At 45.0% G+C, this 19,041-nt stretch overlaps 1 protein-coding gene across 3 annotated transcripts in view; it reads left to right on the top strand.

Moving 5' to 3' along the window:
- PARVB (parvin beta) overlaps positions 1–19,041 on the top strand; it is a 40,273-nt gene that overhangs the window by 7,358 nt on the left and 13,874 nt on the right. The window contains exons 1-4 of one of the 3 annotated variants that reach the window (XM_079978377.1): positions 1,792–1,895; positions 13,472–13,561; positions 16,351–16,421; positions 18,396–18,498. In XM_079978377.1, the coding sequence (XP_079834503.1) occupies position 1,895; positions 13,472–13,561; positions 16,351–16,421; positions 18,396–18,498 (265 nt within the window). In that variant the 5' untranslated portion in view covers positions 1,792–1,894. Of the gene's footprint in view, positions 1–1,791; positions 1,896–5,464; positions 5,586–13,471; positions 13,562–16,350; positions 16,422–18,395; positions 18,499–19,041 lie in introns of those variants that run through there. The other 2 variants (XM_079978379.1, XM_079978378.1) reach the window with 2 other exon arrangements.

The following is a 19,041-nucleotide window of genomic DNA, read 5'->3' as shown; positions in this document are numbered from 1 at the left end:
TCATTGTGTTCAGTAGGGCTTCTTCGCAGGAGTGTGTTTAGGACTGCACCCATCAAATGATGGTTTGCTCCACATCAAGATAGGGAGCTTTTAATCCCCCTCAAGCGTAGGGAAAAGGGAATTGGGATGCTGTGAGCTCAAGGCTTGCTTCTGCTCACTTGTTTTCTGAATAGACTGGTTGTGTGTACTTCTTCCTGGCTCTTCTGTTGGGATACAACTTTCACCCTTTTGCTAAGTCCTCAACTTCATCATCTGCTCACTTTGTCTGGAAATAATGTCTAAGCTTCACTGGGAAGACAGTTGCTGTTATGCCTGAAATAATTTTCAAACTGCTCTGCTGCATTTGGAGAATGTACTGCAGTGGTAATTTGCTCGAAAACTCTCCTGCCAAGAAAGGAACTTGGAAAGTGTAAGAAAGTAACGGGGGGGGGGGGGTGTGTGGTCTCCAGAACCGTGAAAGAAAATTGTACAGCTCTCTTATTTTATCCCAGGCTCAGTGAGATTTATTTTCTACATAGGCCCATTAAATTCCTACTAATGCCATTCAGACATTTGGGGATCTTGAGGAAATTAAATAACCCAGTTTACTAACTAGGGGAGCCTGTGTTTTATTGGTCTTTTCTTGTTTTTAGCATCTAGTCCGCTGACATCGCAAGGGATTGTTGCCTTAGGAGAGTGAGAAAAATTCTCCGGGATGACTCACACCCCGGCCATCACTTCTTTAATCTTCTACCCTTGGGCAGGAGACATAGAATAATCAGCCGTACCAACAGGCTAAAAAATAGCTTCTATCCATGGGCTGTTGGGCTGCTGAACAAAAAATAACATAGCGAAATTGACTTGCGAGGTGGTGTGTTGTTTGAGAAGAGATTGAGTGTTTGGGGGTGGGACGGAGGCTCGTTTAATTTCATTATACACAGGCATTATTATTATTATTATTATTATTATTAGCTGTGCCTTCCCAGGTAACTAGCATAGCATAGCAAAACCCATGGCGCAATGCCATTGCTTTCTTTTCCAGCTGCTGTATCCTGGTGAACATCTCTGGTTCAGCAAGGCTGTTGGATTTGGACATAACACCAAGGCATTGTTAGAAAACAAGCCATGGCTTATAAGCCAACAGCAAACCATGGCTTAACATTGTGCTTTGCTGCCAGAAAGCAAGCCATGGTTAGCCTCTTGGATGGGTTCAGACATTCAGACAAATTACACTTTGGCTAAATCAGCCGTGGCTTATCATATGTGCAAGTAAAGGTAAAGGTAAAGGGACCCCTGACCATTAGGTCCAGTCGTGACCGACTCTGGGGTTGCGGCGCTCATCTCGCTTTACTGGCCGAGGCAGCCGGCGTACAGCTTCCAGGTCATGTGGCCAGCATGACTAAGTTGCTTCTGGCGAACCAGAGCAGCCCACGGAAACGCCGTTTACCTTCCCGCTGGAGCGGTACCTATTTATCTACTTGCACTTTGATGTGCTTTCGAACTGCTAGGTTGGCAGGAGCAGGGACTGAGCAACGGGAGCTCACCCTGTCGCGGGGATTCGAACCGCCGACCTTCTGATTGGCAAGTCCTAGGCTCTGTGGTTTAACCCACAGCACCACCCGCCACCCGCGTCATATGTGCAAGCCAGGCTATTATTCCCAAACTTGCCAGGCCTAGCTGGTTGCAGCTTGCTGGGGGAAAATGCACATAAACAGGAGAAGGGTGGAGCATGTTTTATCATCTTCTGCCTAGCCTTCCTGCACAGTCACTTGTGTTCCCCAAACTGTGCCTATCCTTCAAATTCTTAACAATTACCCAAGATGTTGCAAGTAATGCATTGCAGTTGGACTTCTGCAAACTGAAGCAGGGGTGGAATCAACTTTTGTCCTTTCTCGGATTGACCATCCTTTTTAACAGTGAGTTCTGTGGTCTTGTAATGATTTATTCCCCCTCCTTCCTTTTGCTTTTAAGCCATTGCAGTGTAGATATGTGTTCCTTTGCATCACATCTAGACAAAGATGTTCTGTTGGAAACATGGGGCTTTTCCAGGTTGAATGGGTCGGCTGCTGTTGCTGAATTGGTGAACTTGATCAAAAGAGCTTATTTATAAGAGCCACCAGCTATAATCCTTGGGGAGAACTAATCCCTAACGTATGCCCAGCTTGTTGGGAATATAAAAGAATAGGGAGCTGAGGTTGCTTACTGCATTCCAGATGCAGAGTTAATTTGATAAAACCAGGCCGAATGTGCTTTGGGTTGTTGGCTGGTGTCATGGAGGCGCAGTTTGCTCATCATTGACTCTTAAACAGCCCCCCCTTGTGCTTTGGAGGTTAAGAGGGAAAAATGAAAATGGGCAAAGTGATATGATCACTTTGTGGAGTTTTGATCTGTGGTAGTTTGTTCACAAATGGAATTCAACTCTTCATACTTCAGTCATGAGCCAATGGATTTATAAGTCTGAACGATGATAACTGTTACCACCAACGTCTGCTGCAGTTTACAGAGTGACACCGCCAAATTAAAGGGCTCTGCCCTGAGGAGCTTACAAGCTAGAAGATTTTGCTTGAGGGTTAGGCAAAGGGGGAAAGAAAGCAGCCCAGGTAATAAGGATGGATATGAGAAAGTGCCATTGTATCAATCTAAGCCTTATTGCAGGTGGCAGATAGGGATTGAGATGGCCATGCCAAGGGCCTCATGGGAAAAGAGGGGTTTGAAGAAGGGGGGGGCATGCTGTTGCCAGAATAGTGCCATCCAGCTGCTGTTGGACTCGAGCTCTCAGGCGCTGCAGGCAGCATGACCAGCAATGTTAGGATAATAGTCTGTCAAGATTTGGAGGGCACCAGGATGACTACCTTGATGTAGCTGTTCCTCCCTCCCCCCACAGATATTTATTAAAGTTTTCACAATCCAATAAAAATAGTTTCTAGAACAAATAGAATCAAAAAAACAAGAAAGAGAGGAGGAGGAGAAGAAGAAAGGAACAGAGAAATAAGAAACATAAAATTAACACCAGTAATAATCACAATAAAACACAAAATTATATGTGTATAGCCCTCTGTCATAATTATGCCTTGATGGTCAATCCACATACAAAGAAGTGAGTCTTCCAGTGGATGTAGCTCTCCCTGGATCTCAAAGCGCTTTGGAAGCAATGGCCAGCCAGTTCCGAGACAGACAGAAAGGTACAAAGAAGCACAGAAACTGCACTGGGTGTTGCTCATGTACCTAAACTGCAATTTCAAGTCTCTCCAGGATGGAGGTCGTACCTGTTTCCATTCTACAAATGGAGAAAAATGAGGCAAAGGTTGTCAGTCAATTGGATTTACTGTTTGTAAAAATCTCAATTCTTCTGGTTACCTCCAAGGAGTAAAAATCTCCAGGTGACCAGACTGAGAAGCTTTTGGACATGGGAGATGAGCTGGTCCTTGCTTTCTCTCATGTCTCCTGTCTGCCAGAAATGACTGACACATGCCAGCAGGTGGGCTGGAAGAGAACCCATCAGAGGGCTGGTTACTTTGAGGGACCTCTTTGCAAGACTGTCTCTGACACAGCCAGGAAGTTTGCTACTGCAACTCTCCAAGAGGGCTGCAACTATCCTTTATGCTCTCCTAAAAGTCGGGCAGTGCATCATTGTGGCTTCACTTAGGCGGAAGATACTATGTCCTCTGTCCCATAATTAGCCGCTCTATTCAACATCATCATGACAGCTGCTGTTTTCCAATACTGCGAGGTTCAGACCTTGGATCAGAAATAACTGCAGCTAAAATTAAATAGCAGTTATCATCCGGCTTCCTTTTCCAAGCAGCCAGACTGCTGATGGCCATTAAGAAGAAACTTGATTGTTAGGATATAGAAAGTGGCTGCAGCGAACTTCAAGGTGCTGCTGGCTTTGAACTTTGGGGTTTTTCGTCTGCTGTAGACAGGGGAAATTGCAGCTTGTTTGTCTAAGAGTATTTTGTAAGGTGTGATTAAAAGGGAGGAAGGGGTTAAAAGCAATTTTTAAACATAGAATGGTAGAGTTGGAAGGGACCCTAAAGAGCAACTAGTCCAACCCCCTTCAATGCAGGAATATGCAGCCATCCCATATGGAGATTGAACCTGCAACCTTGGGGTTGTCAGCAGCATATTGTAGCCAACTTCTCATATTAACGGTATCTGAGGGCTAATTCCCTGTGGATTCTTACTGTGCTGTTATGTTAACATAGAGAGGAAGGAACCATGACAGTTGCCCCATGACTGCCGTTCCTTTATCCATCTGTTATTGGAGCCTGGTGAGGTGGTGATGGCAAATAATTTTATTATCTATTCATTTTTAAAATAAAAAATATTGCCCTTCAATGTAAATATTTCCAGGGCAGCGCACAATGTTAAAATTATTTAAAACTGATCTCCAAGAGACAGTTGCTGGTGTCATCAACATCTCAACCTCCAGATGTTGTTGGACTCCAAGTCCCATCACTTCAGACCATGGACCAGGCTGGCTGGGGCGGAGGGAAGGAGGCGGCTCGGTTCCTAAGGGCTCCCACAGAATTCTGTGTGACATAATAAGCAGGCTGTAACTTGAACTTGGTCCAGATGATGCTGAACCTCCTCCTTCCACTGGGGGGACACCTGGGGCAGAGAGTAGGTTGGTGCCCTTGAGTGGTGTAATAGTTAGAGGGTTGGACTAGGACCTGGCAGACACGGGTTCAAATCCCCACATGGCCCAAAACCCTAAAATGTATTTTATATAATCGACTTCTTATTTTTATTTCTATTCTTTGTATATTGTATTGTTGTTTTATTGCTATGGCCGATGGCTGACACAAATAAAGATTCACTCCTTCCTTCCCCACATGGCCACTGGGTGACCTTGGGGGCCACTGTCTCTCAGCCTAACCTACCTCACAGGGTTGTTGCCGGGATTGAAGGAGAAGGGGCAGACATTGTACACCACCTTGAGCTCCTTGGAGAAAAAAGAGAGAGATAAACGCAGTGAATGAATGAATAAAAAGTTGGTTTCTCCTACAGCAAATGGTTGATATCTCGGTGCATGTGGGTGGGGGAATAAAGGGGTTGCTATGGCTGGGGAGTGGGGAGACTCTTGTAGTAAAGGCACAGCCTCCCCTCAGTTTTTTGCACCCTGGACAGCCTCCACACCCGGAAATCCCACGGAGGTGAAAGTGTGATGTGGGGCAGTTGCAGAGGCGCTCTTGCACCCCAGAGGTCTTTGCAACGCTCAGAGCCAGGCTCTCCACACGGCATAATGACAGACTTACCTCACAAGAGGAGAAGGGCCTCCTCCCTCTGTTCAGGCTCGGAGAAAGTGGCGGAGGATTTGGCTGTGATGCTGGCAGCCCGTTCTTCGTGAGTTTTGCCCTGCCCTGCCATGTGCTTCTCTTCCACCCTCCTCTTCCCACCCCTCGCAACTGCTGCTGCCCGGCCGTCTCCTCCCATGTCACTGCGACCAAATTAACCCAGGCTTGCAGGTCAGTCCCTGTCCATCTGCCTCCCTCCTTTTTAGACATTTGGGACTGTCCAAGGCTGGTCTGCAGCAATACGTAGCCTTACATTCCAAGGGGCCGGAATGGCAGGCCTGCTTTGTAAAAAACGCAAGAAAACGGGAGGTAGGAAAATGTGTGACTCTCCACTAACAACCCCCCCCCAACTTTTAGAACTACCTGCATGGAAGAGGAATATTTCCTGGCAGTGAACTTAACTTTTCCGTCCCAGAGCAAGTGGTAATGTGATGAGGTTTGGGAGTTTTCTTCATTGGGACATTTGATGCTCTCCTTGCCAGCTTAGTGCTTAGTTCAGAAATAGAGCACAGCTCAGCAGTCTTGGCAAGTGGGATTTAAAAATAAAAATAAAATAAAATTAAGGACAGAGCATATTCTCTCTCTCCCCCACACCTGCCTGCTCTTTGTTGAATTGCAGAATGGGGAGGATCATTGGGCATGATTTATTTTTAGTTCCACATTTTAGTTCCTCTGCCAGCTTCCGAGTCCATGGGGGTGTTTGGGAAACGCAGGACATGATCTGTTCCAGAGATTGCAAATAGTTGAAGGTGGGGCGGGAGGGGAAGAGAAACCGAGGCCATTGATTTCAACAATAGAAAATGAGCTTGCTGATAACGACTGTATCAAAATGCGCTGTAATATGAGCCTGAGAGCATGCTTTGCGGTGGCGCAGTGATGCTAGATTGGCTCCGTCCGCACTCATTGTTTGCTGGCACAACAAGAACACTTCAGGTTAACTAGAGCTGTGTGTGCAAGTCTGTCCAAGTGCAGAGATATCACTGGTGTTGGACCCAGAACTAAGGCAATTTAAATACGAAACACACATCGTCATGATGTGATGATCACGTTTGCAGCAGTTGTTGATATATGCGTAGGAGTGCCACCTGAGCAGAAAGATCTGTTCCCATGGCTCTGGACCTGAAAAATCCAGCATTCTGGCCTTCTGATGTTGGCAGAACAAGGCATAGGAGCAGGAGTTGGTTAAAGAGTTGGCAAACACCACCTTGAAATCCTTCATTGGTCTTAGTTTATAGCCATAACATTTTCCATGTATTTCCCTCCTCAAGCAGTTTTTGGACTTGAAGCAATTACTCTAAGGCAAAACACTTTTGAGGGAGCTAAAGTTAGACTTGCTAAGAAAACAGCATTGAGATTGGCAGAGTGGGATCGATAAGAAATGGATATTTGCTGGGCCATTTTTGAAGTTTACAAACGTTTCGAACCCATTACTGGTTACATGTCAGGATGCAGTTTTGCTGACCAGTGCCATAAAATAATAGTTGGCAATTTTGCTTCTGTTTCTTTAGCAAAATTATGCTAAAGAAACAAGGAGCTTCATTTTATTCAGAACCCCCAGTTGCAAACTTCATCTGGCAAGCTGTTTGGAGGCCCAGTGGATTTTAAAAGGCCCACATGCAAAGTGCAGGATTGGCTTTGTGGTCTGTGCCTCATTCTTGAGGAATCCAGATATGCTTCATATCCTGCCATAATTTGGAATGAGCTCACATTTAAGTACAGTCATGAGGAAACCTGCTGTTAAATCATTGTACTCTCATCCCCTGGGGACTTGGTTTTGGCGTCCAGCACAAACGTTGCGTGTCTGTTATAAGAATTATAATTCTCATCCATTCAGCATGTGGGCAAATGGAGGTGTTCCGTTATTGTTGGAGATGTTCTCTGCTCCCGAGTAATCCAACAGCAGGAAAAAGGGGGCGTATTTGCTCCCTGCCCCCCCCTCCAGTGTCCAATATATGGGAGAGGAAGGTTAGAGCTGAGTGGATGTTTGAACATAGAAATGAAACATACAATTGTAGACTTGGAAGAGACTCCAGGGATCATTTAGTTCAACACACTGCAGTGCACCTCAGCATCCATTTTGAAACCATACCAGACCCTGCTTACCCTTTGTAAATGTGCTAGCGGTTTTATTGATGCACCACTCAGAGGAATAGATTGTTCTTTACTTCTGAAATTTTAAACCAACAAGCTTGCTGGACTCAGACATGGCTGTGTGCCTCATTATATGGGCCAGCTAAAGTCTCTCTTGTTTTCCCATTTAAATCTCCTTATTCAGCTTGTGCTAATTAGGGCAGCAAATAATTGGTGTGAAGTACAAAGCACTGTGAACACTTGACAGCTCATGTTCTCTCTTCCCTTCCCACTCTGCAGAGGCTCCTAGGAGACTTTTGCCTTCTTCACTCAGTGTTAGAAACTGAGGTATGAAAGCAAGGAGCTAAATGGAACCTTAAACCGAGGTTACGGGCGCAACAACGGAATGTCTAGGCACACTTTTTAATAACAAGAATACAAAGCTGAAAAGGAAGGAACTTAAGCTAAAGTCTTATGTTCATTTTTCACACACCCCTACTACTCTTAAGAGCAGGGGTCAGCAAACTTTTTCAGCAGGGGGCCAGTCCACTGTCCCTCAGACCTTGTGGGGGGCTGGACTATTTTTTTTTTGGGGGGGGGAATGAACGAATTCCTATGCCCCACAAATAATCCAGAGATGCATTTTAAGTAAAAGGACACATTCTACTCATGTAAAAACACACTGATTCCCTGATCATCCGTGGGCCAGATTTAGAAGGTGATTGGGCTGCATCCGGCCCCCAGGCCTTAGGTTGTACCCCTGCTTAAGAGGGTCTCTTCTCCAGTCTTCAGAGAGTGGGGCGGGGGGCAGAAAAAGGTCCTTGCCTTCCCCTCTGCAGTTTTAATCTGAAATCTGCACCCAGAGCTCAGAACCTGCTTGCGCTAATGAAATTCCCTGCCACAAAATGTGCCTGGAACAATGGGAGTTTTGAACACTGCCTTTACTTCAGCCTGAAGGTCTACAGAACTTGTAAGCACCTTTTAAGTACGGAAAGTAGGGTTTTCACAGTCGCTCTCACTCTGCCCTCCTGCTAAATAACTTTCTTTTAAAAGGCGCTTTCAGACTTTCAGGTGAAAATGTGGAACAGTCCAGCCACTGCACTGATCCAGAATGCCCGGGAAGGAAATTCTTGTTTGAAGAAAATCAGCCTGCAGGTGGAAAGCAGGCCTGCCAGGGAGGAGGAGGTGATTTGTGACATGGGACGCTTTAAAATGATCCATTTCCTTATCGCCTTCTGCACACAGATCTCATGGAGATGTATGAGATACAATAGAAACAGTTAAAAGCAACTTAGAAAACTGAGCAGTTTCCCTACGTCCATGTGTTTTGAGGTGTACAGTTCTGGAACAAATGATACTGTACACTACACACACACATACACACACACACACACACACACACACATATACCCTTACTCCCTGGTGAGACTCAAGGTAACTTACCGATAAAAACAAGAACTGTTCAAAACATAGAAAAACACACACACTTTCTTATATGTTTTAATTGCCTTACTACAGAACTAGATGTGATGACACATTGTTGTCACTAACAATGGCAAGCTACTTTTATTTGTTTGTTTGTAGCCTGCCCAGGGATGCCAACTTGAATAAAATACTGCGGGGGTCAAGGTAAGCTCCACCCCGCATAATCGATCCCATGATGCAGTGCACACACACCATTTGAATGGGAATGCCCATCAAAGCCGCCCAGAGTGGCTGGGGAAACCTAGCCAGATGGGTGGGGTATAAATGAAAAAAAGATTATTAAATTATTGTGGGGGCCAAAGCCCCCATTGTCCTTAGGAGTTGGCTCCTGTTAAACCACCCATATGTAATAATTAGCTATGAAACTATGTGCTGTGATGTCCTCATGTTTTTCCCTATCCTAGTTCCAGGTGGAATCTAGGGTAAAGGTAAAGGTACCCCTGCCCGTACGGGCCAGTCTTGACAGACTCTGGGGTTGTGCGCCCATCTCACTTAAGAGGCCAGGGGCCAGCGCTGTCCGGAGACACTTCCGGGTCACGTGGCCAGTGTGACATCGCTGCTCTGGCGAGCCAGAGCCGCACACGGAAACGCCGTTTACCTTCCCGCTGGTAAGCGGTCCCTATTTATCTACTTGCACCCGGAGGTGCTTTCGAACTGCTAGGTTGGCAGGCGCTGGGACCGAGCAGCGGGAGCGCACCCCGCCGCAGGGATTCGAACCGCCGACCTTTCGATCGGCAAGTCCTAGGCGCTGAGGCTTTAACCCACAGCGCCACCTGCGTCCCTTCCAGGTGGAATCTAGATACATATAAAAAAAGGTTCTAAACATCGCCATCTAGTGTCTTTGCAGTTAAAACACACTTAAAACGAATATTGGGAAATATTAGAAAAAGATGGAGACAATTGGAAATTGCAGAGCTTGGAGAAAATTAAGGACAAAGTGCGAGACTGGTTACATTACGCTCAGATTAATGAAGTTTTTAAAAATGACAAAAAGTTAGGGTTCCAGGTGGAGAAATCGAAATTGGAAACAGAACTGTTAGAACCTAAGACTAAGATACAACTTGCTGTTAAAATGGAATACACAAGATGAAATGGTTAAATCGGCCATGATAAAGTGGGCACAGGATATTGGGCATAATATCATGTTTGAGGACTGGGAAAGGTTGTGGACCAACGGGCTGAACTTCACTGCATGTAATGCCTTGAAGGAAAATGTAGTGAAAATGATATATAGATGGTACATGACCCCAGTTAAACTTGCCAAAATATACCATTTGTCTGATAACAAATGTTGGAAATGTAAAGAAATTGATGGAACATTCTTTCACCTCTGGTGGACTTGCCCGAGAGTGAAGGCCTTTTGGGAAATGATATATAATGAGTTGAAAAAGGTATTTAAGTATACCTTTACTAAGAAACCAGAGGCCTTCCTTTTGGGTATTGTCGACCAGAAGGTGTTAAAGAAGGACCGAACATTTTTTATGTATGCAACAATGGCAGCAAGGATACTCATCGCTAAGCACTGGAAAACTCAAGATCTACCCACACTGGAAGAGTGGCAGATGCAACTGATAGACTATATGGAACTAACCGAGATGACCGGCAGAATCCGAGACCTGGGAGAAGAAAGGTTGAAGAAGATTGTTTTTTTTTTTTTATAATAATTTTTATTAATTTTCCACACAAATAATAAAGAACAATATAAAACAGTATAACTTCAAGCTCATCGGTTCATGCCCTTTTTTCTTTGACTTCCCCATACCTCCCCAACCCTGCATCCTTATTTAATAATTCTTTAGCAACCCTTAGATCCATTGTCTTAATTCCCTTTCATCAAAAATTTCTTAAGTTTTTTATTTACTGCTGCAATTCTTTACTTCTTACCCCCTGACATCTTAACATTCCTCAATTTTACAATTATTTTTAAGATATATTTTGAAGTTCTTCCAGTCCTCTTCCACTGTCTCTTTCCCCTGGTCCCGGATTCTGCCCGTCATCTCGGCCAGTCCCATAAAGTCGATCACCTTTGTTTGCCATTCTTCCAGAGTAGGTAGTTCTTGCGTCTTCCAATACTTTGCCAGTAGAATTCTTGCTGCTGTAGTGGCATACATAAAGAAAATCCTATCCTTCCTTGGCACCATTTGGCCCACCATGCCCAAGAGGAAAGCCTCTGGTTTCTTAGGAAAAGTCCGCTTAAGGACCTTCTTAATTTCATTATAGATCATTTCCCAGAAAGCTTTAACCTTTGGGCAGGTCCACCAAAGGTGGTAGAAAGTGCCTTCAGTCTCATTACATTTCCAACACTTATTATTAGGCAAATGATATATTTTTGCAAGCTTGACTGGGGTCATGTACCATCGGTAGATCATTTTCATAATATTTTCTTTTAAAGCATTACATGCAGTAAATTTAATACCGGTGGTCCATAACTGTTCCCAGTCAGCAAACATAATATCATGACCGATATCTTGTGCCCATTTAATCATAGCTGATTTCACCATTTCATCTTGTGTATTCCATTTTAACAGCAAGTTATACATTTTTGATAAGTTCTTAGTATTGGGTTCCAACAATTCTGTTTCTAGTTTTGACTTCTCTTTCTGAAATCCTATTTTCCTGTCCTGTTTAAACGTCTCATTTATCTGATGGTAATGCAACCAGTCTCGAACCTTAGGCTTTAGTTTCTCATAACTCTGAAGTTTCACCCTTTCGCCATCGTATTCTAAAAGAAAGGTTGAAGAAGATTGGAAGAAATTTAAGATTTACTTAAAAAAGCATTGTAATTTGGTTGAATGTTAAGATGGAGGCTAGATCATAAATAATTGACCACCACTAAATTAGATGCAATTAGGATGATAAGTGAGATTGAGGGAAAACCATAAACCTTTGGGAGAACTATTAGATTATATTCTAAATGAATGGGACATAAGAATGTAAACAAGATGATAAATTGCGGGCAAGAATTGACAAAGATGCAAGTGGGAGCGGAAGACGTGAGGGAGTCCAAAGAAGTTAAGAAATTATGTTATGATATGTGTTACATTGTTTATTATATTTGCATTTATGTTTAAAAATCTTAATAAAAATTGATTTAAAAAATAAAATAAAATAAATAAAACACACTTAAAACGTTTTATTTGCAGCTGTATAGCTGAGTCTTGTGCGGTAGGTAAGTCAACTTGGTGTTTACTACAGAACTGCTAAATAGCACTTACTTGTCAGCTTTGACCTCACTCAAAAGGAGCTTCAACTACCGTATTTTTCGCACCATAGGACGCACCGGACAATAGCACCTTGTTTTAGAGGGGGGAGAACAAGGGGAAAAAATTCTTCTGCTCTCTGCCTAGCGCCCCTTCAGCGAAGCGGCAGGAAGCGCTGCGCGCAGAGAGTGGGAGAATTTTCCCCCTTTTGTTTTTCCGCTCTAAAACAAGGTGCCGTTTAAGGTGCGTTCAGGCGGCTACCTTGGAAGCCTGGAGAGCGAGAGGGGTCGGTGCGCACCGATCCCTCTCGCTCTCCAGGCTTCAGGTTCCTTTCAACCTGCTCTTTGGGGCTGGCGGGGTAGCCCACCACCAGCCCCAAAGAGCAGGTCAGGGAGCAGCCGGGAGAGGGTCGCGGGGGGCTGCTTTAGCCCCGCGCGTGCTCTCCCGGCTGGAGAGGTGACGCGCGCCTATGGAGGCTCCTGCCATAGGCGCACGTCACCTCTCCAGCCGGGAGAGCACGCGCGGGGCTAAAGCAGCCCCCCGCGACCGTCTCCCGGCTGGAGACGCGGGGCTGGGGCGGGGGAAGCCTGAGCTTCCCCCTCCCCCAGAACGGGACCCAGAGCCATGCCGAAGCTGCGCGCAGCTTTGGCATCGCTCTGGGAGCTTGCGGGGCTGGGGGAGGAGGAAGCCCTCCGCCAGCCTTCTAACCAAGTCGGGGGACAGCGGGATGGCGGCGTTCCGCCTCCCCGCTGTCCCCCGAGCTTGTGGGGCTGGCGTGGGGCTCTCCTGAAGCCTGGAGAGCGAGAGGGGTCGGTGCGCACCGACCCCTCTCGCTCTCCAGCTTCAGCGAAAGCCTGCATTCGCACCATAGGACGCACACACATTTCCCCTTCATTTTTGGAGGGAAAAAAGTGCGTCCTATGGTGCGAAAAATACGGTACCTTGTGTGTTGTTGTGTGTTGTGATATCATCTCTCCAGTCCGTCATCTGATGGCTCTGGATAATATGAGGGGGAATGAAGCGAAGGGAGAAATAGTCTGGCTGTGTACACACCATACATTTAAAGCACATTCCCTGCACCCCCGAATCCCAGGAATTGTAGTTTGTTAAGGGTGCTGGGAATGGTAGTTTTGTGTGTGTGGGGGGGTACGCTACAGTTCCCAGGGTTCTTTGCAGGTGGGGTGTGTGTGCTTTAAATGTCTTGTGTTTACACAGCCTCAAAAAGGCAGCTGTGGATTAGGATGGCTGCAAACAGCCACAAAAAAGAGAGAGTGTTTGTGTGTGTTTGTGTGTGTGAGAGCAGGGGAGCTATTCACTAAAACAATTACATTCCAGTGCAAAAATGAACCTGAGGAATGTTTGGCTCTACTCTGAATAAAAGTGAAGCAAATGGACAAACTGTGCATTTACTAATGTCTGTTGGGCTTCCCTTTTTTCCAGTGACTGACCTGCAAGAAGAGGGTAAAAATGCTATCAACGCGCCGATGTCCCCTGCTCTCCCTGATCTGCACCCGGAAGATACTTTACTCGGTACAGTATATAAATGCTACTTGTGGATTAAGAGATCAAAACAAAAGAGCTTCAGTTACTGTGAGGGGGAGAACAGAGGGATCAGGCTTGACATAATCCATCTGGAAGAGTGCCAGTCAAGTGCTGGAGTTTTGTGGCGCAGCTTCGCTGACTTTTCCATCATCTGGGGTTGAGCCCCAGCATGCACTTCTTTCCCTCATTTTAAAATACAGCGCTGCATGGCAGTGTCTGGTGAAAAAGCACTGCAGTTCCACAATCAACATGATTGACGGGTACGGGAGTGCTAGCATTGCAACCAGGAAAGCTAATGTAATGTCTGAACGCAGCCTGAGAATCAGGGGGGAAGCCCTGACAATACAATGGAGTGACTGGAACAGGAGGAGAGAGACAAACTGTTGTCTGGGGAGGTCACTTCCTGGTTCACACTGGAGAAGCTATTTTTAAATGTTTCCCAAGTGGAGCAGAGTGATGCCGATGGTGAAATCCAGGATTTTAATCTGGCTTGGATTGGGCAACTGTGTCCTCATCCCACTCGCTCTCAAAACACTAGCAGTGGCAAAAGAGCAACACTCCTTTTCTTTGCATCCCAGTTCTTATTTAATGTAAAGCGATTTAAAAAATAAAAACCCATGGCATTGCCTGCTAATGCAAACTCCAAGCCAAATGCAAAAGGGGCAGTGACTGCATGAGCTGATTTACAACGCCCCTGCAGTGTTGTGCAACCTCAGTGTGTTACACCTCTGCATTGTTATCCATGACTCTTATCTCCCATTTTTGTGTGTTTTACTAGAGGAGAAGCATCTACAACAACCCTTTCATTTTAAGTTTTCCCTGGCCCAGCTGAACAGTCCATCATTATTGTGAATTGTGATATGTTAGGTTGTTTCTTTTGCATGCTGAATGTTGTACTGTTGTTTTGTTGTGCGTTAACTTGGTGTTAATTTAATTAGTGTGGTGGCATATACAGTAAGTACTTTACATAGATAGATAAATCAATAAATACTGCATAGTTTGTTGGCACACCTCTATGGCAGGCTTGAGGGCTGGGCTAAGAGACAGTAGCTTTCAGCAGTCCAGTGTTGTTGTTTTCAGGTGAGAGATGGGGTTCCTTATATTGCCTCCCAGGCCAACCAAATAAGCAGTTGCTTGACGTAGCCTCGTGCTCCATTGACTCTTGTCCCTGGTGCTAACTCCCTGTCCTCCAGATAACACACGCATGTCGGGAAAACACTGCAACTTTTTGCTGCAGGGCCCACTCATATAACTCTGAATAGATTCAGCATCATAAGGATATCAACCGAATGAGTCTGCTAGAATCATGCCTTGTGCCCCTCTTCTTTTAAAAAGAAGAAAGGGATATACATTTATGGACCTCTCTGGGAAGCATATTCTATGATACAGCAAATATTTATTGCTCATCACCACAGACCATTGTAAAACATGGATAAGTATACATTTATTTAAGATAAGAACAAAGTTAAAATAGACACCCGGGAATTACACTTACTTTAATTTAATCAAATTAAGTTTAATCAAATTAATGAGTCACCTTTATAGTCCACTGCCATTTGATTCAAAGTACTTGCTCGGATTTCTTGGCAAGAAAAGAACTCATTTTAGCAAAAGCAAGGCTTAAGTGTCGAAGGAAGCCTTCCTTGTGCGAATCCCCACCCAGGTTTGGGAACAGCATGTGCGCCTTGGCTTCTGCATTCTGCTGTGCTCTGCATCTGCACTGCGGAGGGGGGAAGGGGAGACCCCTTGGCACCCTGTTTCAGCATCCAGCTGCAGCCATGAATCCTCAGCCATGGGGCAACCCCATGCTTATTGTGTGACAGCCTCTGGACTGGAGCCACTCTGTACCATGTTCATTAGCCATGGTATTTGGAGGGTGCCTTCAGGCAGGTTCACTCTCACCCTCTTTTCTTCTTCTTCTTCTTCTTCTTCTTCTTCTTCTTCTTCTTCTTCTTCTTCTTTTTCTCCTCCTCCTCCTCCTCTTCTTTTTAAAAAGAGAAACAAAGATCTTAGTAACCCACTCCACAAGACTTTCGTGAGGACAACCAAATACAGTGGTACTGTGGTTCTCAAACTTAATCTTTCCTGGGAGTCCGTTCGACTCCTGAAATGGTTTGAAAACCAAGGCATGGCGTCCAGTTGGCTGCAGAAGCTTCCTGCACTCAAGCGGAAGCCATGTTGGATGTTCAGCTTCTGAAAAACATTCACAAACTGGAACACTCACATTCAGGTTTTTAAGTGTTCAGGAGCTGATTTGTTTGGCAGCCAAACCATTCGGGAACCAAGGTTTGACTGTACAGAAAATAAAACATGCTTTGTGAGTTTATTATAGGACTCCCAAGTCCACTGACACAGTAAGTTTTCCATTGGAGCAGAGTGGCAGTCCTCACTCTCTGCCATCTTAAGACAATAAAGAAAAGGGTTCTGGCTGGATGATGAAAAAGGAACTGATCACCCACTTGCCACTCTGAGGAGCTGTGCCTTGAGGACTAGAAGGGTCAGGTCACCGTGTTGCAGGCCGTGTGATCGAAAGGCCCGTTCACAAAAGGGTGCGGCCAGTTTAACTTTGAGGAAACCAGCCCTGTGTGATCTTGCATCCTTTGACATGTCATGTCCCCGTGATGGCTTGATATTGCTTCTAACTTTGTACCATGACTGGGTTCTTCCGCTTATGAATCAGGCCGCATCTGGCTTTTGAGAACCCGTCTCCAAGGCAGTGTGCTTGTGTGTGTGTCCCCTGATGGCTCTAACTCAGCGCTTTTCTTCTAAACCGGCAGAGGAGAATGAAGAACGCACTATGATTGATCCCAACTCAAAGGAGGAAGCCAAATTTAAAGAACTCATCAAGGTAAGGGCTTCATTGATTAGTAGCTTTGCCTTTCTCTGCTGCAAGAACACACACACTTTTCCAAATTGGAGTGGAAAACTGGCTGGATTTGCAGCTGCTGCCTGTCTGGAGGTGGTAGAAAGGACAGTACTATTTCAGATTCAATGCAGGCAGGCAAATCACATTTTTAATGCACCCCCCCCATTAAAAAACAAAATTGCACAGGCAGGAAAGTTGCAGCATTTCTGTGAATCATTCTCTGTGACTTTGGTTCCACAGAAGGAGTCCCCATCAAGTTGGAGATAAAAGTGTGTCCTGAGAAACGAAGCTATTGATATCTGGTGGTGATACCTTCCAAAGCAAAGTCGCCGAAAATGCAGCTTAGTCTGTACAGTGGTACCTTGGTTTACAACCATAATCCGTTCCAGAGGTCCAGTTGTATAGTAAAACAGGTTGTAACCCAAGACGCGCTTTCACCAATTGGGCCTCTTCCTCCAAAATCCAAAACAGGGGACACACACTTCCAGGTTTGACGTGGTTGTATTCCAAAACGGTTGTAATCCAACATGAATCATAGAATCATAGAGTTGGAAGAGACCACAAGGGTCATTGAGGCCACAAGGACCATTGGTTACAAACCAAGGTACCACTGTATTTGTCTGTATTTGTCTGTCGCCCGAGGAAGCAAGTGGGTGGTAGATTCAGAGCTGCCGTGTGTTTGGAAATGATTAGAACATTAACTGTCATAGCTTTGGGCAAGACCAACTGTAGAATCAAGTGCAGAACAGAAAGAGCTAAAGGAAGTTCTCCCTGGGGTTATCAGTAATAGCTGACTTGCAAGTTTTTCCATAACTTGGAAGGTAGCTCAGATGGAATAACACGATCATTTTTAATTAAATAGCTTAGACTAGTTTGAAAGAACTGGTGGCAGTCAATAGAATGCATCTTGAATTAAGTTCTGTAGTGCACAATCTATTGCACAATGGCTTTGCAAATCTTTTTGGAATTATGCACACCCAAGTACAGGGGTGCCCCGCAAGACGAATGCCTCGCAAGACGAAAAACTCGCTGGACGAAAGAGTTTTCCGTCTTTTGAGGTGCTTCGCAAGACGAATTTCCCTATGGGCTTGCTTCGCAAGACGAAACGTCTTGCGAGTTCTTGAAAGTTTTTTTCCTCCCCCCCTTTTTCTAAGCCACTAAGCCGCTAATAGCGCTAATCCGCTAAGCCTCTAATAGCCGTGCTTCACAAGACGAAAAAACCGTAAGACGAAGAGACTCGCGGAACGAATTAATTTCGTCTTGCGAGGCACCACTGTAATTTACAGAACTTCAGGACTGGCAAATCACCTTGCCTGAAAAATCTTATCTCTTTGCACAGAGCCATAACTTAGCCACCCATAAGCTGTCTTTTATTTAGACCTCTTAATCCACAAGTAGCATTTATATACTGTACCGAGTAAAGTATCTTCCGGGTACAGATCAGGGAGAGCAGGGGACATCAGTGTATTGATAGCATTTTTACCCTCTTCTCGCAGGTCTGTCACTGAAAAAAAAAGAAACCCAGAAGACATTAGTAAATTCCCAGTTTGTCCATTTGCTTCGCTGATACTGATATTTTTAGTTGGTTCACTAGGGTATAGATCAGGGATGAGGAACTAGGTCTAGTTGGTGAGCCAGATGGTTATCTCCCCACCTTTTGTGGGCTAAGTTCTGACTGGTGGGTGGAGCTGCCCACCTGTCAATCACTTGATGTTGCAGTGACATCAGACAATCCTTTTTTGCCTGCATGGGGCTTGCAAGTGTTTTGCAAGGTGCTATTTTTGTGAAATGCAGCCAAAGAATTTAATTCCAATACAGGAAATCTGGCACCATAATAAATTTCTTAGTTTCCCAGAAAAGTCTGCTTGACTTGAGCCGCCCCCCCCAAAAAGGATAGAAACGAAATAATGTATTAGGACCAACCAAGTAATCTATGTCTTTTCTTTATTGTGCCAGGTTTTAATTGACTGGATAAATGATGTCCTGGTTGAAGAAAGAATCATTGTCAAGCAGCTTGAGGAGGATGTCTATGATGGGCAGGTCCTACAGAAACTCTTGGGTGAGCGGTTGCTGTAGGCAGGTGGCAGTGGACTGAGGGCTGGAGCTGGACCGAGGGGAATCTGGGTTTGAATCACCACTCAGCCATGTTGGTCGCTGAGGAAAAGCAGGCTTTGCTAAACCAAAAGGGCTGTGTTTTGGACTTGAGACTAATGAAAAGGAGGCAACCATAATCTTTTGCTTCCATTTTTGATTGACCGTAGTTCAACATTACAGTATTTCCATAGCTTCAACTGGTCAATCTTAAGTATGTTTTTTGAGGCAAGCCAACTGTGCAAACCGTGGTTTGAGGTTAACCATGGTCTGTCGAAATGAGCCAAGATGGGGCAAGCTTTGATTAATCAAAAAGTGGAAGCAAAAGGCTCTCCCTGTGGCCATGCCAGATGAGGAGAGAGATAGTTCTCATAATGCTAAACCAGGGGTAGGCAACCTAAGGCCCAGGGGCCAGATCCGGCCCAATCATCTTCTAAATCTGGCCCATGGACAGTCTGGGAATCAGCATGTTTTTACATGAGTAGAATGTGTCCTTTTATTTATAATGCAT

Source organism: Podarcis cretensis, assembly GCF_951804945.1.
Source record: "Podarcis cretensis genome assembly, chromosome: 5".
NCBI classification, from domain to species: Eukaryota; Metazoa; Chordata; class Lepidosauria; order Squamata; family Lacertidae; genus Podarcis; species Podarcis cretensis.
This window is presented reverse-complemented; position numbering and strand designations above follow the sequence as displayed.